This window comes from Magallana gigas, chromosome 5, assembly GCF_963853765.1.
Source record: "Magallana gigas chromosome 5, xbMagGiga1.1, whole genome shotgun sequence".
NCBI classification, from domain to species: Eukaryota; Metazoa; Mollusca; class Bivalvia; order Ostreida; family Ostreidae; genus Magallana; species Magallana gigas.
Genome location: NC_088857.1, coordinates 26596030 through 26614876, shown reverse-complemented (window position 1 = coordinate 26614876; position 18847 = coordinate 26596030). Strand labels below are relative to the sequence as shown.

Below are 18847 nucleotides of genomic sequence, written 5' to 3'. Positions count from 1 at the left end.
GCTTCAGCGGAAGTGACGTCACGAGGTCAACAGGGGGAAATTTCCTTTCAAAGCTATACAAATTAAATTCGATTTTTCAGCCAAAATGATTGATAAAGGTCTGATGTTTTGACTTATCTTGTTATTTTAAGTATTGTAGATCTAGAAATTTGTATCCGTTATGATTCTATTACAATCAGATTTCTTTTAAAAGGATTTTAAAATTTGTTATTCTCGTCGCCTTTTTACCGATGAATACGATATCTTAAAACGCTTACATAGGCAAATTCATGTTCATTACTCATTTTTGATTACATAATATCCTTTCACACACAAGTGATCCGAGACAATGACACAGGTAACGAAGCCACTGCTCCAGACACACGTGTATCCGGGGTATGTATACACAAGGTACACGAGTCTGGTGAACGAAGAGAGGGTTTCACACCTCTAGGCGGGTAAATTGATTTGTGTATAATTAGCTACTCAATTGTTAAAAGATAAAACAGAGAAATAAATTAGACTGTGTAAAATCAAGCATTCGTCAGCTAAAACATGTGTATATATCTGTATATAGTGCGTCCATCAGTGATCAAAGAATCATGCATGATACTTAATAGTAAACCTAATGTTCGAAGTAAATGCCTTTATTGTTACTTATCTAATCACTTAATAATGACTAAATTTATAATTCAGCAAATGAAACCTTTTTTATGTGAACAAGTTATTATTTCGGAAGTAATTACGTTGTTCTTTATAATTTCTTATTTAATAAAGTACAACGTTCTTTCGAGCGCTATGGTCAGCAATTAAACGCTTTATAACTCCGTAATACTGACAACGAATCATTATGAAATCTGAATAAACTGGAACATTTTGACAAAGGATGTAAATAAATGTAAAATTAAATTCCATTATCGTATTTTTAAAAGAATACGAGACAGACTTAATCATGCAGCCATCTTGGACTTTCGCCTTGATCCGTTTATAATCCCGTGTTTGTTTGTTAAAGAATGCATACTATTTTGATTGTTATTGGTCCGATATCAATATTATTGAATAATCGGGCGACATCATTTGTAATTTTATGCCTTATACGAGGAATAGACCCCGAGTTACCTTTTACGAAATATCATTATGTATTATCAATATTATTAATCAGTTAATAATGTCACTGAGAAATCATTCGAAAGAATGACAATATTAACAAAATATGTTTCTTATAACAATAATGCTTTGATTAATTGTCATTTTGCTACATATGGTGTGCATTTATATGTAAAATGTGTTACACATTTGACGAAATTCATGAAGCAAACAATTGTCCGAATTCGGCATTTTTTGTTCGATAAAATACGGGTTAAACTCAACCAACAGTATAATTAGTCATCCAGGGTTGTTAAGGAAATAAAACAACAGAAAAAAATGTTCATATATCGATAAAACAATGCAAGAAAACGAACAGTTTTCATACGATATTCCTGTTTCTCATACAGCGGCGTTGACCCCGTGACGTCACAGTTCATCTCGCGCCAAATCGGCTTGATTCAAAACTCGTTCAGGTGTGAAATCGGGTTTTCCCCAAATATCTCGAAAACTACTTATGCGATCGCTGTAAAATTTTCAGGATGATGTTTTTACACATAGATCTCCATTATATCAAAAATTGACCGGCACTGCAGGTACCCTTTAACAACACTTCATTTACAGTTTAGTGCAAAACAAAAAAAAACAAAATCAACAACAAAAAAGAACAAAACCAAAAAAAAGACCCCCCCCCCCCCCCAAAAAAAAAAAAAAAAAAAAAAAAAACAGTGACATACGGCAAGGCAAAAGAGATAACTTTGTTGACATCGAAGTCACACCAAGCTTGCGCAATTTCACCCGAACCCCCTCCAGAGCACCAAAAAATTCAAATTACCTCGTATTATTACAAAAGTGGGACAGCAAGACATCTTACCATTGTTGTACACGTTTGTCTAAAAAAAAGTTAAAATTTGGAAATTATTTGCCTCAGCCATGTTTTGACCTGAACCTTCGAGAAAATACTGTTGTGACTTCTGCGACCCTGCAACACTCCCTTTCCTTCCCCATCCACTCGTCCGCCCTTCTCTCTCTCTCTCTCTCTCTCTCCCCCTCTCTCTCTCTCTCTCTCTCTTGCGCGCACGCTCATACACTTCAAGATTTTTTATGATTTAATGAATAGCCAGAGGTCCAATGCAAATTAAAAAAAAGAAGAAATGGATTCCCTCCCTATACTGACATCTATAGTCTGTCCAAAGATATGTATGCATTAAGTTTGGACAATTTTTAATAAAAATACACATACCTGTGAAAAAAAGTGCAATTGAAATAGACGAAAGGAAAAATTTTCAAGATAATTTCATTTACACATTATCATTTTTCACTCGCAAAAATTCAAAATACGAAAACTGATTTCTTACGGAGATATACATGTATAATGGGGGAAATATTGACATCTTTTCTCCATTCGTAAGTCACTCGGAATACCTCGCACAGTTTTTCAACGTTATTATCCGGGATATTGCAATACAAAATCCCCGTAGGCATCATATTTTTTAGCCGTGTATTGAAACTTGGTAAGAGGGGGCGTTTCAAAGGAGAAATCTTGGAAATTTTTCATACTTTTGAATGAACATCGTTTGAACTCTGAGGTTTATGGTGACTCAAACCTAACTATTTTTTCAATTGTAACAGGAGGAGCGAACAATATTTACGTGTTGGGCCAACGAGTAATTATATTTTCATCCGTAACTATTAAATGTTTACTTTAAAAAACTTGTAATTTTGTGCTGAACAAAATCTAGAAAATCCACCTAAAAATTCTATTTTATCCAATTCACTTATGGTTTTTTTTTATGGCGTCACCGTCTCTCTTTAAGCAAAGTGTAAATCAAGGATATCTTGATGCTAGTTCAGATCACGTACGCGGAAGTTAACAGTCAAGATTTCAAAGTTTAAATATATTACGCCTTTTTATAATTTACGGGTTCCAATTCCGGATTCGTGTAAGTCATTTTCGTCGATCATAAATCAATAAGGTGGTATGGGACATCTCAATATTGTGACGTAATTCCGATCGAATTAAACAATATGATCAAGTATAATTTTATAATTCTTTTCTTTCAAAAATTGTTACCAAAAAACGTAGCGTAGTTGGCTATCTAGAGCGTTAACTGCGAGTCAGTAAGCCATGAGTTGGAATCCGGCTGAAGAATTTTATAATTTTTACCTTTCCAAAATTTTTAAACGTAAATTTGGGTCAAATATTGTGAAATTTGAAAATTCTAAACGCTGAAAGTAATTTGATTATTGCTTTCTTTTTTTCACATTAATATCGACATGTGTTACTGAGAAAATGTAAGCGCCGACTGGAAACATTCGGCTACTTCCGATGTTTATACTATTCAAAATAGGTCACGTCTACGGCACGCCAAATTCACAAAAATGAGCTAATCATATAGTATCACAGTCGATAAACTAGGTTTAACGGTCGTAAACTATGGTTTACGGACAGAAAACTATAGTTAACGACGAAAATCTATGTTTCACATCTGTAAACCATAGTTAACGCGATCAAATATTTTCACGAAGTGTAAAAATATTATCAACACTGAAAAAAACCCATTTACAATTCCAAAACATAGTTTATACTAGACTTTGATCCGTGCGTGCACGGGTTGACATTGCATATGGTATCGGACATCTACGAAATAGATATACATAATCAAGCTTTAAGCCTACAATAAAGCTATTAATTTCACTACACTCTGCTTAGTTAGAATAGTTTAACCGTGTCTCGGGACAGGCCTTCACCACAATTAAAATGCCTTCTATATACCGGTAATGTAGCAAAATATTGCAGAACGATTTTGGAGAAAATTAAGGTGCCTCACTACACCTTGAAATAGTTTCTCAAATCAGTAGAAAATTACTTGATTATGATAGAAAGCACGATGGATAAGAATATATGTGTCAAATAGGCGAAAAATGTGCAATTTTTGATTTTAAAAATGATATTTTCAAAATTTTCATTCAGTAAACATAAAATCCCCAGGCGGATTCGAACTCATGACCTGCGAATCACGAGCCTGATACTTTAACCACTGAGCTATTACGATATTTACATCTGAATCGATTGATGCAAACAGTTTAACAAAACATTTAAAACACCATCTTGTGACGTAGTGTCTTAAAAAGTATAAGTCTCGATATAGTGAAGTACCTAAATGAAGCTGCATTGAAAACAACAGTCATTATCGGTACCCTCAAATTATTTATAGCAAACCATTTTGAGGATGTATTTACCTTTCATCTAAAAATTTAATTCATATTAATGAAGAATATAACATTTTTTCACCAATGTTTTTTCCTCGCTTCAAATTTACACAACATGCTGACATTCGGAACTCTCGGGATTTTTCATATTAAATGCACTGAGTTAGAGTTATCTCCCGTATTTTCTTTGATGAACAGAATATATAGGGCATAGCAAATTTTCAGTGAAAATTTACACGTATTTGTACCATCGTTTTTGAGTTTATCCATGCAAATGTGATATCGTGGAAACATAAGTTAAAGATCTTCCCGTGATTCAGCGTGAATGTAATGCGCATGCGCAATATTGTAAAATCCAAAATATCCAGATGATTTCCGGATTTTTAAAAGGATTTTTCGTTAATTATTAATTAGCGAAGCTTGATTGAGAAAAAATAAAAACAAATTGGTAATCTTCATGTACCAATGATGTTTAAAATATATAAAACAAAAGACAGTACTCCTCCGATTTCTTATTATTAAAGCCCAAAAATTCGAGTCTATTATATTAATAAAGTAGCATAGATGATAATTATACTAGTAGTTTCACGATTGTGAAACTATGATTAACAATTCTTAAGTTTGTTAAAGAATGTAAATTATTTAAGAAATAAGGTATCATTTTTGGATGTACTAGTATATCGGGATATAAATATGGGTTGGTCACGTGATCAAATCCCATAAAGCCCGAAGCTTGGCGGAATAGTACCACTTCTGTTGAATTCGTAGAGCGGTTGGAAATTTGAAAACAAAGCGATTGAAAGTTGAGTTAGAGTCTACTTAGGCATTTTCAGGGGAAACTTTATCGCAGAATCAGATTCAAAAGCAATATGATTTTCCTCTGACATTATATAGGAAAGCTTATTTTAACTTCTAAGTTCTTTTTACGGAACAAAACGGACAGAGAAGCACATGGAGTTAAATTTGACCGTGATCCGTGAAAGACTAAACACGAAAGGTCTGTGATATTGCGTTTGCGATTTTGGTCGATGCTTGTAAAAAAGTCAGTAATACATTTAACTGAATTAACTCCTTTGACAAATTGCGGTTGTAATTATCAAGAACACCTCATTTCGATGTCGATCCATAAACATTATTCTGTTTACAGGATCATTTATCCCCCGCAATTAATGTTATATTTTTTAGAAAATGAATGAATAAAACTTCGGATAACAAAATACAGAAACGTTTACTTTTTATGCCTAAGTTATGTTTTCATGACGATATCTAATAGGTGTGTTTCAGCACAAGTCGGTTAGTTTGAGCACATAGAAAAAAAAGTGACCTAGATTATTCATGTGCTACTTTGACCTCTTGACCCATAATGATGTTCGTAAACTATGGCTAACAGTCGATAAACCTAATTTATCAAATATGATTCCACAAAATAGAGATCAATTTCGGCTTTCAGTTTTATTATATGAATTTTTTTTTTGTATTTTTTTCGGCGAACTAGGAAAAAACGTTTAACCGTTTTGAGGACAATCAAGGTATTTCAGAGCTTAAAACTTGGTGTAAATTAATGTGTAATAAAATTATGAATAATTATATGCCAAAGATTGTTTGGTCAAGTATTTAATTTTTTAATTGAAAAAATATTTTTGAAAATCAAAATTGTAATTTTTTTTATACCTGTTTAATCTATGGATAAAATTAAAGAATAGCATATAGTCACATAAAGTACCAACTAAACAACGAAAATGCGAAATTTTAGGGAAATAATATTGCTATTTATCAAATTTGGAATGATCCCGATTGAAAAAAAAAACTGATCCCGATCAGAATTATTTTAAAATTGAAATTTTACAAAAATTCTGCAGTTTATTCTGAGTAATTGATATGAATTATAAAGTCAGTAAATGATCTAACCATTTTACAGCTAAACAACCTGAATTTTCTTTTTACAAAATCGTGATACATTCTCACTTTATATGATTTCGTGCGGGATTAGTTTAATTACAATCTTGATTAGTTCGATTTTAAAATTTCCCAATTTTTCTTTAAATTCTTTATTTTGTTTCAATTCCTCGTTAAAATATGATTGTACAGCAATTTTTTAATGCGAGTAACAGTTAATTTGCAGTTTTTATGCAAAGATTTAAAAAATATCTACAATTCTTGTTTTTCATTTTCATAAATATTTTTTTGAAAAAATATCATAAAGTTTATCTGGCCGTCTTTGTTATGTATTTATAGATAATTGTATTGAGCATTAATTGTTACCAAGTTTTTAGCTCTAAGATATCCCGTTTTCAGCTAAAACGATTTTTCCGGTTTCTATAAAAAATTACAAAAAAATTCATATAAAATAATTGGAAGCCGATATAGATGGCATTTTTGTATTATCATTTCTAAAAAACGGTTCTTCATCGATCAATCAAATAACGCATTGGTGTGTCGAGCCACCTTAAGCCTCCCCCCCCCCCAAAAAAAAAACCCCAAAAAACAAAAACAAACAAAAAACAAAACAAAAAACCAAAAACCGCGTGTATTTTTTTACTTAGTAAATTAGATGGCGTCTATTCAATTAGACGGTACACATTTGTTATTGATAATTCAAAATAGTAGGTTCAGAACGTAGTTATAAAACAGTAAATAATGATACATTAGTGTATATACACCTTTGTTATTGATAATTCAAAATAGTAGGTTCATAACGTAGTTGTAAACCAGTAAATAATTTTAGGCCTACATTATTAAGTGTATTATGCTGATTTTGCTTGAATGCTGCGCTCGCCCAAACAGTCGTACTATCCGATTTGGTGCGTAAGTAGCAGAGTTATGACGTACATGGTTCCCCTTTTATAGCTTGATGTTTGCGTTTGATGTAACGTGACAGTAAGCATTGAGCACATCAACACTTACAACAATACAAGGAAAAAATGAATTATAATTTTCTTTTATAACAAAGAAGAAAACAGAAAAGATCTCACGAAGAGTAAATCGTCTTTACCTTTTTTTTAATTTGACATTTTATGATAATGTTATCAACGTTCTAATTTAACGATCGATAATAATATGGCGTCTTGATTTATTGGCAACGTGTGAAATGTTATGTAATTTGTGTATTGGAATGATTTATTATACCGTAGTGACAATTAATCTAACGGGAAACTAATGATGACAGTTTGAAGTTAGGCGTAGTTAGAAATAAGAAATTAATAGATATCACGGGATCAGTTTGGTGTCAAGTCATCAGCGAGGATTTCTTTCCTTTCCCGATTTTTTACAACAACAATGAGCCATTCCAATTCTACTGAAAACCAAAAAGTCGGCAGAAAATCTGTTAACGAGTTATTTCATTGTTATTTTGGCGAATTTGTAGATGTTGAACTGGATTTAGGCCGCCGTCAAACTTCATATCAAATTCAAGTCATAATTATAAACATGTTTGATGAGTCATTGAGAGAGAGAGAGAGAGAGAGAGAGAGAGAGAGAGAGAGAGAGAGAGAGAGAGAGAGAGAGAGAGAGATTTTAAGTAACACAGATATCACAAAAATTTAATACTGATAAACCGTCAAATCAACCATCAAATGCAATTATGTACGCGAATGTTTTTGAACATGAACGACATTAATTAAACGTTTGATGACCTTACCACACCCCTTTCAGCTATCAACATTTATATTTGCAAAGTGGTTTCTAGAAACTATATTTTAATAGATCTGAAATGTCACTATCTTGTTTTGGACAATTCGACCTTTGTTTCACATTATATGATGTATTCTGGGTCATTACAGGATGGAGTTGTTTTAGAAATACGAAAAAGTTTTGAATAAAAACAATTAAGTTGTTGTGGTTTTGTTTTTTTAAATTGCGTTTTAAAAACAATATTGTTAAACAAGTAAAGGAGGTGACGTTGACTGAGGGTTTGCTTTGCAATGTTGCTGTTTTCTATGATTATCTGACAATGTGGTCAGCAAAATCCATTCATTTTACATGCAACGACGAAAAGTTGATGTATGCAACGGAAAGGTTTTCCGGTAGAATGGGTCTTCGCTCTGCACTGCGGTGATACAAATCTGTCTTTTTCTTCAAATGTAACGATATGTCTTTCAACATGCACTGTACTTTAAAAGTTACAAAACATGCCAGCGATAAAACGTATAGAACGAAAACGAGAAGGATCAAGAATGGAAATGCGTACATTTATTAGAATAAGGTCTCACTGCATGAACTGTACAGTAACTTACAATACGCCTTTAATGTATACCAATTCAGTTTATTTTTACACTGTCTGCAAAATCAAAAATAAAACATTTGATGCGGGTCCGGCGATTTTTTTTTTTGGCAGGGAGAATATAATACTGTTCAGCAGAAATACGCTATCAAATTACACCACCATATATAATACTGTAGACAACATCTGCAAATTGTAATATTTCAATCCATTAGTGTTAGAAGATAATATCCAAACGAGTATCTCTTAGTATGGAAGTTTTTTGGAACAGATCAGAAGATTTCACATTGACATTCTCCAAGACAGAGAGCGTAGGGAACCTGATGAAAGTGGCTCTTTTTCTGCATCGAGTCCTGTTGCCCGGAATTGTTCTGTTCGGACTGATCGGAAACATCCTGTCCCTGCTTGTGTTTAACACTACAAAGCTTAGAAGGCTGTCCTCCTCGGTCTATCTGTCCGCCCTGGCCCTTTCAGACTCAGGCTTCTTGCTTTGCGTCCTGCTTCTGTGGATAGACACACTGAACGTCTCCATCTTCCAGCGTCCTATCTTGTGCCAATCTCTCGTCTATTTAACTTTCATTTTCAGTTTTTTGTCAGTGTGGATCGTGAATGTATTGACATTGGAGCTTTATGTCATAACTTTCTACCTGTCCACAAGAACATTACAGTTGCTGGATCGAAGCTTTGCCGTGCGCGTTCTTGGTTTTTTAGCAGGCGTAGCAATTGTTTTGTATGGATATAATATCTGGACGATCGAAATACATGAGATTGATCAAGAGAGGAATGTATGTACAGAAAAGAGTTCTTATTTTGTTCTGGCAATGTCCTGTATCGATTCTTTGCTGACGTCACTAGTGCCCATGGTAATGATGCTTGTGATGACCTCACGCTTACTATTAGCGATAACCAAAGACTGTGACAACGCCACTGTAAATCCATTACAAACCAGAAGGAAAACGTCACTAGTTCAAGCGATCGAGTGGATAAGTAATGAAACTAGGACATTTTCAAATGCGTACCAGTCGGGGCAGACGGACATCTTCTCAGCAAGGAGAGAAATCGAACAAAGGACAGTCAGAGGAAGGAGCAAGTCTCTGTCAGCGCACAGGAAGCTGCGCAAAATGATGGTAGCAATCTCTGTGGTCTTTTTATTCCTCAACTTACCCATGCATGTAAACAAACTACAGTCACAACTCATGTCTATCATTGAGGACGGGTATGTGACGTCAGAGAAGGCCCAAGCCATCACGCATCTTCTGGACTTGTTGTTCTATATCAATTTCTCTGTGAATTTTTTCGTGTATAGTGGATTTACTAAACAATTCAGAAGCCATATATTGGCTATTCCAGTCTACTCCTTTTGTGAGTTGAAATTGCTCAGAAAACCTCGAAAAGACCCGCGCAAAAATCTGCTCATGTCATCCTTTCCAACAGAGAAATAAGATATCATCATATCATATAATCAATCAAATAAAGTACAAGTAACGCTCTTTAATGGATTAAAATTCAATTACATGTATCTATATTTTCAGCTATTTTCTCTGCTGTTTTATTAACAAGAAGTGGAACCCTCAATCAAAAAGGGTTGTTTATCTAAAGACAAACTAACATTGAACCCACGAATGGATGCCAACTGAAAATAAAAATAATCAACGTTATTTCTTTGCGTCTTATTTCTGAAAAGTGGTCTTTGATTTAACTATTTTGTATCGGACAACAGAAACATTATAGTAACCTTGGGGATTGGTTGTATTTTTAATCTGCTGACGTTAAAAAATGGATGAATATTTTTAATATAGGAATTTAATTTTCTCATTTTATGAAAATGAACCGACTGACCATTGAAATGCCTCACATATGACAGCTGTACATGGTAATGGGTTTTTGTAAACTAAATTAGGTAATCATAAAGTTGATTAAGTAAATGTCTCATTTAAAATACGAAGCAGTTTTTTTTTTAAAAATATGGTTCTATTTTTTTGGTTAACTTAACACACCATTCTAAGAGACTGTGTTCAATGAAAGTTAAATGTTTTAATAACATGTTTCATATATCTAAAAAGTTAAATAGCTTCAAATAGCTACAAAAAGCTGCAAAGTTGAACGGCAAAATGACATGATTTATTAATTAAATTTTTTAGTTGCATATATCAATATTCTTAATGAACTAGGTTTAAACCAATACAAAATTAGCGTAGAATCCCGCTAGTTCAGGATTATATATTAAGAACTCATTAACACAATTTGACAATGACGATGAATGCAGCTTTTAATATAACAAACGTCGCCACTGTCGCAATCCGCTGTCAAAAGACAATTGTGAAATAAGATTTCTTTTTAATTTCTGTTTATGTGGTTTTTTTGTTGAAACCACATATGTTGAAAGCATATGAAGTGGACAGCGTTTTACTTGTACTTCTCTTAAACAAATGGTTATTATACGCTTTTTTTTAAATATTTATTTTTATATAATGCTGTTCAATTGTGAATTTGACTTGGCTACGGGAGACTGAATATAAATTAATCTTCGTTGGCGAGTTGAAATATTTTTTGAAAATGAATAATAAATGGATTTAAACCAGCTATAATCTTTTTAATTTTTAATTATTAAATTTTAGATTTAAACCAGCCATTGGAAGATCTACTTTTTTTGATTTTCATGTATAAATATTGCGTTTATCAAAGTGTTTGATCAGCGATTTTGAACACATTATCAGACGGCGGTGGCCCGCTGACGTACGTATTAGACCTTCAGTGATCAAACGTCTAGGATACTATTAACCAACAAAAGATGATCGAGCTTCCCGCTATGAGCAATAGTCACATGCATGAGAGATGACATTTCCCGGTATTGAGAAATAAGAAACTGATGGCTTAATTAAATAGTATACATCACTCAGCTGTTTTCTCTTATTTTTTACCTTTTCTAAATATTCACTCCTGGAACTAAATTAATAAATATTTTATGATTTCATTTTTTAAAGAATCAATTCTAAGTAAATGTGTATACATGCATACTTATTCAATAAAGCCACAGAAAGAGGAAAAGGCAGCTTTAATTAGCGGCCAACAAAAACGTTGACATTAAGTACAGTTAAATTGTAATAGCAGACGTAATACATTCAATCGACATATTTTTATTATTATTATTATTAACATTTTCTTTTAATTTTTAAAAAAGATACAAAATCGTAGCATATTGATACCATCATTATAACATAGGTTGATTAACAAAATGGCATAAATTGATATAATTAGTTCATTACTTGCATATATGAATAATCTCAATGAACTAGGTTTAAACCGAAGCAACTTTCAAAATTCATTCTGAGTGAATATGGAATTTGAGTACAAAATATTTACTGATAGATATATAATAGTTTTTAAAATCTATTTACTGTTTATCTTACTTACAGTCATGCATCTAAACTCTATAACTGTTAAAATCCGTGGTGAATATGAATTCTTTTAAGTCTGAACAAAGATGAAATATTGGTCCAATGGAGCTGACCTTTACACTGTACAACTTTGTAGTGATGGTTTGAATTACAAGGCACACTTGTACATAAATTGCTGGTCGTCTTTACAAATATATATTAGATTAGTCACTTGTGTGCTTCTTCTTACTTCTAAATTAATAGTTTATCATCATAGTCGTCGTAATAAATATAAATTTTAATAACGGATTTATTATTCAATTATAAATGATAGTATCGCAAGTTAACTTAAAACCACTCTCAACTAGAGTGATATTATTGAAGATGACATGTTATGAATTTGAATCGGACTTTCGAAGGATAATGATGATTTTTTTTTTTTTTTTTGGTAATTAATGATTTATAATTACGCGTCACTGATCCCTTAGAATAAGTCAAAAGTTCACCGCATTTTGGCGTAATAAAGAGACTACGACTCCAATCAGCGTGTTCAAAACAATACATTACCTAAATTGCAATTCGTCATTTGTACGACAGAAGACGTAAAGAAAATATTTATAGCAACAAGAGGCACCCAAGGGGATATAAATATTTTTAAATCAAACTTCATTTATAATATACCAAATTATAAAAAAACCATTAAATATATCTGACTCTAAATTGAAGATATCAATATTTGTTTTCATTTTAATTGTAACAGTTTCTGAGTTGTTTTTTCACTTTGTGACTGAATTTCCCCTAAATGGGCCCACTGTACTTTTCCTATTTAAAACCTTGTCTGGTGTTCTCTCTCTATGTGAAAGACTTGCTCTTGAGATGTGGAAATTATCAGTTGGTTGTTTGGTGGGCATCGTTCTCTGCTTACAATATGTCAGCGCTCAACGACGTAAGTACTTTGGGACACACGACTTATTTACCACTTGTAAACATCGATAAAGTTGTCTCTGCTTAGTACTTGGTTCTTATAGTTATCCTCGATTTTAATAAAAATTATAGATCTTATTTAATGATAGCAAGATAATGTTCTTTTTAGATATAAATGTACCAAAAATTATTTCTCAGACTCGCAACAACTTTTTCCGAAGTAGAATTCAAACTTTAGGAAACATACTCGTCTCTTATCCTCTCCTCTAGCATACAGGTGTCATGTTCGTAGAATTCAATTAGGGACATCATTATTTTGTACGTGTCATGAACGGGCCATAGAGAATGACAGGTCCACGACAAATTGTATTTCTTATACACAGTAAATCAGCAGGACGCGGGCACCGACCATCCCGCCTAATGGTTTTACTGTGTCCCTTCTTGCGAGAAAACCGGCCCAGGACTAGAGGCCAATTCTTGGAAACACGTGTTTCCTTGTCGGGGTTATGCCGGCATCTTTAAGCTCTGGAGCGAACATAAAATAAATTTATTATGACATGTGTTTGTGTATAAGTTCAAACACAGTTTCCGAATTCTTTTTAAAGTTTGATACCAAAATACTTGTATAATGAACATTCTACATTCACACTTAAATGATAATTATTTTTTTCTTATTTCAGCGGTGGCTGGAAAAGTAGCCGGTAATTTGAATATAGAATACTCCGTGCGTACGAACTTTGCCGTTGTTGGCCGTGTACCTCATTCAGTGGCCATCTTGTCACTGACCAACAGGGGGAAGACACCTCTGCCCGACAGGGGCTATTCCATTTTCTTCTGTCATGAAAATTTCCTATTCCCAGTCAGTTACCAGGAAGAGCTGGGCAAATATGAATCTGCTCCGTACGGAGGAGAGCTTATGGTTGACGGATATTACTTCAACTTCCTCCATGGCTGCATGTACGAAATGAGGGCTATCGATGCTGGACTAGCTCCATCAGAGACCAAGAACATTACTTTATACTTCTCCCCATTTATTGTTAGTAAATTTGACGTCTTTAGAAATTGGTATGTGACCGACGATCAAGGAACCCAAAAGGTAATCGGAGATACCCGTGATCGCGGCTTTGTGGATGACTTTAAAACTCCCCTCAACCAGTTACGTAGAACAGACGATTTGGACAGCGTACCCAAGCAACCACAGGACAGACAAGATGCATTTGTCCCCTTTATGAGTGGTGTATTATATGACGTCACCCCAAAACCCAGAAATCAGCAAATAGCCACCCCAATTAACCTAATTGATGTCACCTCAACATCAAATAAATGGAAGATCGTCACGGAACACCCGGACCTCGTTCCCGCCGCGGAGTATTTAGCAGGTATGTAAATCTCCGTTACATACTTGTAGGTGTGCTTTTGGTATTGGCATTTGATTTAACAATATATAACACAGTAAATTGTGAAATATAAAAAAGTCATATCATTGGATATTTTTTTTTTCAGCCGAGACCAAGATAGGTATTGCTACTCCTGGCACGAACAACGCTAACACAATCAAACTAAGTAAGAAACCCAGGACTTCGTTTCCAGAATCGGTCTACGGTCCGATTACTGAAGAAGCTTATGAGCTGGTCATCACTCAAAGCCAAATTGAAATTGGTGCTGCAGCCCCCAAGGGAATAATCAACGGTATCCACACTCTCATCTCTCAACAAGCATGGAGAGAGGTCCCAGCTCAAGTCATTAAAGACGGACCCAGATTTGCCGAAAGAGCACTGCAACTGGATATCGCTTCCAATTTCTACAAACCCGCAGAAATAAAAAAGATCATTAATTTGATGGCTTACTACAAACTGAACAGACTGTATTTACAAATCTGGAACAACCACGGACTCCGCCTAGATCTCGGTCTTGGGGCGGTTGAGGTACGTCTGAGTGTGAGGGATTACCCGCCAAAGTATCTGTCCAAGTCTTCTTATGATAATATCAGATCAACATATACGTTTTAAGTCTTCAAAAAAAAGAAGATTAAAATTTCTTGAAATAAGAAAAATGTAAAATTATTTTGCATGTATATATGTATTTCAGGTCGCCGGGAAAAGGTGCCATGATCTGAACGAAGAAATTTGTCTGATGACCCAGCTTGGTTCAGATCCAGATGGAAGGGGAAAAGGAAATGGCCATCTTACAAAGGAGCAATTCGTTAACCTTCTAGAATACGCTGATAAACGCGGAGTGATGATCGTCCCCTCCATCAATGTGGGAGATAATGCTCGTGCAATGGTTGTAGGAATGGACCGGGCCCTCAAGAAAAATACCTTAAATCCTGTGGGTGTTAGTTTGTTTGATGAAACAGAAGTTGAAAACCTGAGGATGTCGGGCAGATATCCCAAAAAAGACAGCGCCATTAATCCATGCAGACCTGAAACTGTTCAATTTGTAGATTATATTCTGAAGTACTTGAAATCCCTTTACACACAGAGCGGACAACAATTCACCAGATTGCATTTTGCATCTGACTTCAACACCGAGCAGATGATGACTTCTAAACACTGCTTCCCGACTCCCCCTAGAAATGCTACAGAGCTACAAGCGGCTCGCTCTCGACTAACAGCCATCAAAGCTGATTTCTTGGCTAAACTTGGCCAACTCTTTACCACCGAAGGCGTTGACATAAGTGGCACCGTGGAATTGTTCACCGGTTTCCCTGACAGCGAGTTTGTCTCCAGAATGACCATCATGGATAAATCCAAGCGATACCCGAATATTGATGCTTACGTTGTCAATGATGATTACATGAGGTTCAACCCCCCTTCCCCACCAAACATGCCAATGGAATTCTTCTCCCAGCGAGCACAGCTTCTGAAAAACAACGGTTACAAGGTAAATTGTTATTCCGTGATACGCTCTAATCTTTCCATTAATTTTATATAGAATTGAAGCAGTTTTCAGTGTTTTCTAAATGATTATTTGTTTTTCTCGATAAGGTTTTGATCTCTCCTCCACACAAGACCAAGTTCGACACGGCTTACGAGCCCGATCCTAATGCTCCTGGGGACTACAGTGTTGCCACCAGGAATGTCAGTTTGCGAGAGGCATTTGCTTGGGTGCCTAACAGTAGGTGCTGTAACCTTAATCTGGCCCCAGAAGAAATTGCAAAGGAAGTGACCAAGCATGGCTGTTTGACAGAACCTTTGTGTGAACCTTTTGCTGATGGCGTTACTGGATTTGATGGTAATTTAACCTAAAGAGAACTCATTATTAGTTTGTACATATACAAATCTCTAGCAACATACAAAAACTATGCATGCAAATTTAAAAGAGCTATTAATACTGTTAAAAATTACCTTTTCTAAATTATAATTATATCTTGCTAAACAATATTGAATATTTTTTACTCTTTTTGACAGGAACTCTAGCCTCAATTGATACACGTAAATTGCCGGAAGTCGAAACAGCAATCAAACTCATGAGCCCGCGATTGATGGCGTTCGCTGAACGATCCTGGTATGAGGCGCCTTGGGAGTCAAGCTTTACTGCATCCACCCCCTACCAACCGCCCCAGAGAGCAGCCAATCAGCCTCCTGCTCTTCCTCCACTAAACATTGAGCCCACCCTTAATCCTGACCTCGCTGCTCTAGAAAACGACTACCAAAGATTCAGAAGTCTGATCGGCGCAAAGGAAGTCATGAGAATGGCCAGCAAAGGGTTACCTGTATTCTGCGCCGCTCCTGGAGCTAGGTATGTTGTGACGCGCCAATTTTGTAAAGAAATCTTTTGACTTCATTCAAACTATGTTGTAACATTTTTATACATGTTTTTTAACGAGTCTTTTAACTTTTTTCAAACAATTGTTCATACACTAATAAAAGTGTTTATTTTAAGAAATTGCAATTATCTGCTGAAACATGCACTACAGATGATATCTTTAAGTAGAAAAACCTTACCTTACTGTTAACATAGAGGTTTGTTTTCTTTCCTTGCAGAGTTGTGGCGGAACCAACTGGAAACAAACTGGAGACATCTTGCATGTATCCCAACATGAAAGTCTACTCCAAAAATGAACGAGGACAGTTTACAGAGCTGACGACTGTACCAACACAAAACGTGACCATCAAGTGCCAGTATTACATAGAACAGTGAGTGATCTCTTTGTTTTGAAGACCACATTATATTTCGACCTATCAATGAAATGAATTTCCTATTTTGTAATATCGCAAATTGTTATTTGTAGATATCGACAACTATTTGAGTGCGAAGAACAAGAGTTCAACGCAAACGTAAGTAGATAATGACGTGTTTAGAATATTCAACCTACACAGATATGACAACGATACAAATCTGGTCAGCATGTCAGTTAAGTGAACTGATCGTATGTTTTAATCTTTTAGCTGGAGAAGACACCATTCCAACACGTACAGGATCATATAACACAAAGAGCCGCTGCTCAAGCGGAGGCAATCAGGCAGCAACAGCAACAGCAACAGGCTTTCCTGGCGCAACAAGCTATGCTAGCTAGACAGCGGGCAGCTATGCTACAGCAACAGCAGCAGAATCAACAACAACAACAAGGCGGCCAGCAGCAACAAGGTGGTCAGACAGCAGGAACTGCGCAACAAACAGCAAGGCGAAGAAACACTCAAGGTCAAAATCAGGCGGCCCCCAGAGCGGGATAAATGGCCCACTTCCTAATCTAATAGGAACAGCAGGATGTTTACAATTGGTTATGGACCGTAAATCCAATATTGTTCGCATTTTTTTTCATTTTTGATAAAACTATTAATTTGTATGGGAAGTTATTTCACTTCAAAAATGTTTTTCTTCCTCCGTTATTGAACTGTTACTTTGTTGTATGTAACGTTTCATCCAATAATCTGTTAACATTTATATGTAAGTATCTTTGAAGTTGTTATTTTATCCCGAGCACTCTTTTAGAATGTATTTCCCGCACACACACACACACACAGACACACATACAGACACACGTTTGTATAAAATATGGGGTCCCTTTTCTGAAGTAATTCAGGGCATGTGTCTTCTCTACAAAATACTTGGATGATGCGCAAATGAACATTGTTTACACAACATTCTCTGTCCAGTCTCCTACTTACCTATCTCTCATTGACAGATTTCTTCTTTCTGAACTAAGTCTGTTTGATTCGGTATAACCATATATAATCTATCGATTCTACTGTATAATTGTTTTTAAAAAGAAAGTTAAAAATCTGATGTGCATCATTGGTTGTATGTAGGATACTTATAATATTTATACATTTTTACAAATTGTTAGCTATTGCATACAAATGATATGTGATCTCATGACGTCATTATCCATTGACATGCGCACATTTATGGTGCGTGAAATAAAAATGGAATGGGATTCGCTGTTTTGTTTTTTGTTTTTTTACGAGGATTATAATGTACTAATCTTAGTCTTGAAAATAATCTTAATGTATTATTTTCATAACTTTGTCCTTTTAAAAAAGAAATCGGATCTGTGTAAGACGTAATTATATGAATTTCATGTAAATGAAAATATCTTTTTGAGAATAGCCCTGGTTTATTCTTTGTTGTTTTGAGATGCTCGTTTTACAAGCGAATTGCAATTGACAGATATATATTTCTGGAAACCGCTAAAAAAATTAGCATAAAAATCGCGTTAGCCAGACAATGCTTAATTTATTGCTGAATTTGACAAAAAGTTATCATTAATTCTCCGACGATGCAGACTGGAGGTTAATTGTTAATTGTGTGAAAATGACATTGCATTAGTCATATACGTACTCATTATGTAGATTTAGATTTAATTGGAACTTGATGAGAAAAAAAAATAATAAATTGATTTTTAATTGATCAGCTTGAAAAACAACAGGTGGGGTTTGTCATGGATTTAGAAACTTAAATTTCTTTTGTACCAGACGACTTCCATTGTGCTTGATATGATTGAACTATAAATAAAAGGGAAAAAAAATCGTAAGAGTGTGAATGAATAAGATGACGTTAATGTTTATTGGGTTGACAGTTAAACACAACTTGAATTTCTTTTAAT

The 18847-nt window shown here is 34.7% G+C and overlaps 2 protein-coding genes across 2 annotated transcripts; both read left to right on the top strand.

The window, feature by feature from the left end:
* The first annotated feature begins 8224 nt into the window (after positions 1–8224).
* LOC109618365 (uncharacterized) lies at positions 8225–10115 on the top strand. Its single transcript, XM_020065902.3, has one exon. The coding sequence runs from the start codon at positions 8749–8751 to the stop codon at positions 9937–9939; it is 1191 nt and encodes a 396-aa protein (XP_019921461.3). The 5' UTR covers positions 8225–8748; the 3' UTR covers positions 9940–10115.
* A 2573-nt stretch (positions 10116–12688) lies between these two features.
* LOC105325216 (putative beta-hexosaminidase) lies at positions 12689–18178 on the top strand. The gene is made up of 9 exons (XM_011424674.3): positions 12689–12820; positions 13479–14177; positions 14302–14723; positions 14887–15681; positions 15786–16032; positions 16209–16539; positions 16785–16937; positions 17033–17078; positions 17190–18178. The coding sequence occupies exons 1-9, from the start codon at positions 12751–12753 to the stop codon at positions 17472–17474; spliced, it is 3048 nt and encodes a 1015-aa protein (XP_011422976.3). The 5' UTR covers positions 12689–12750; the 3' UTR covers positions 17475–18178.
* Positions 18179–18847: the final 669 nt, after the last annotated feature.

Bases quoted from the DNA above. Each gene is read 5' to 3' on its own strand.
- LOC109618365 (XM_020065902.3), top strand. From the start codon at position 8,749: ATGGAAGTTTTTTGGAACAGATCAGAAGATTTCACATTGACATTCTCC.
- LOC105325216 (XM_011424674.3), top strand. From the start codon at position 12,751: ATGTGGAAATTATCAGTTGGTTGTTTGGTGGGCATCGTTCTCTGCTTA. The intron at 15,682-15,785 runs GTAAATTGTTAT...TTTCTCGATAAG, and splicing joins TGAAAAACAACGGTTACAAG to GTTTTGATCTCTCCTCCACA. The intron at 17,079-17,189 runs GTAAGTAGATAA...TTAATCTTTTAG, and splicing joins AACAAGAGTTCAACGCAAAC to CTGGAGAAGACACCATTCCA.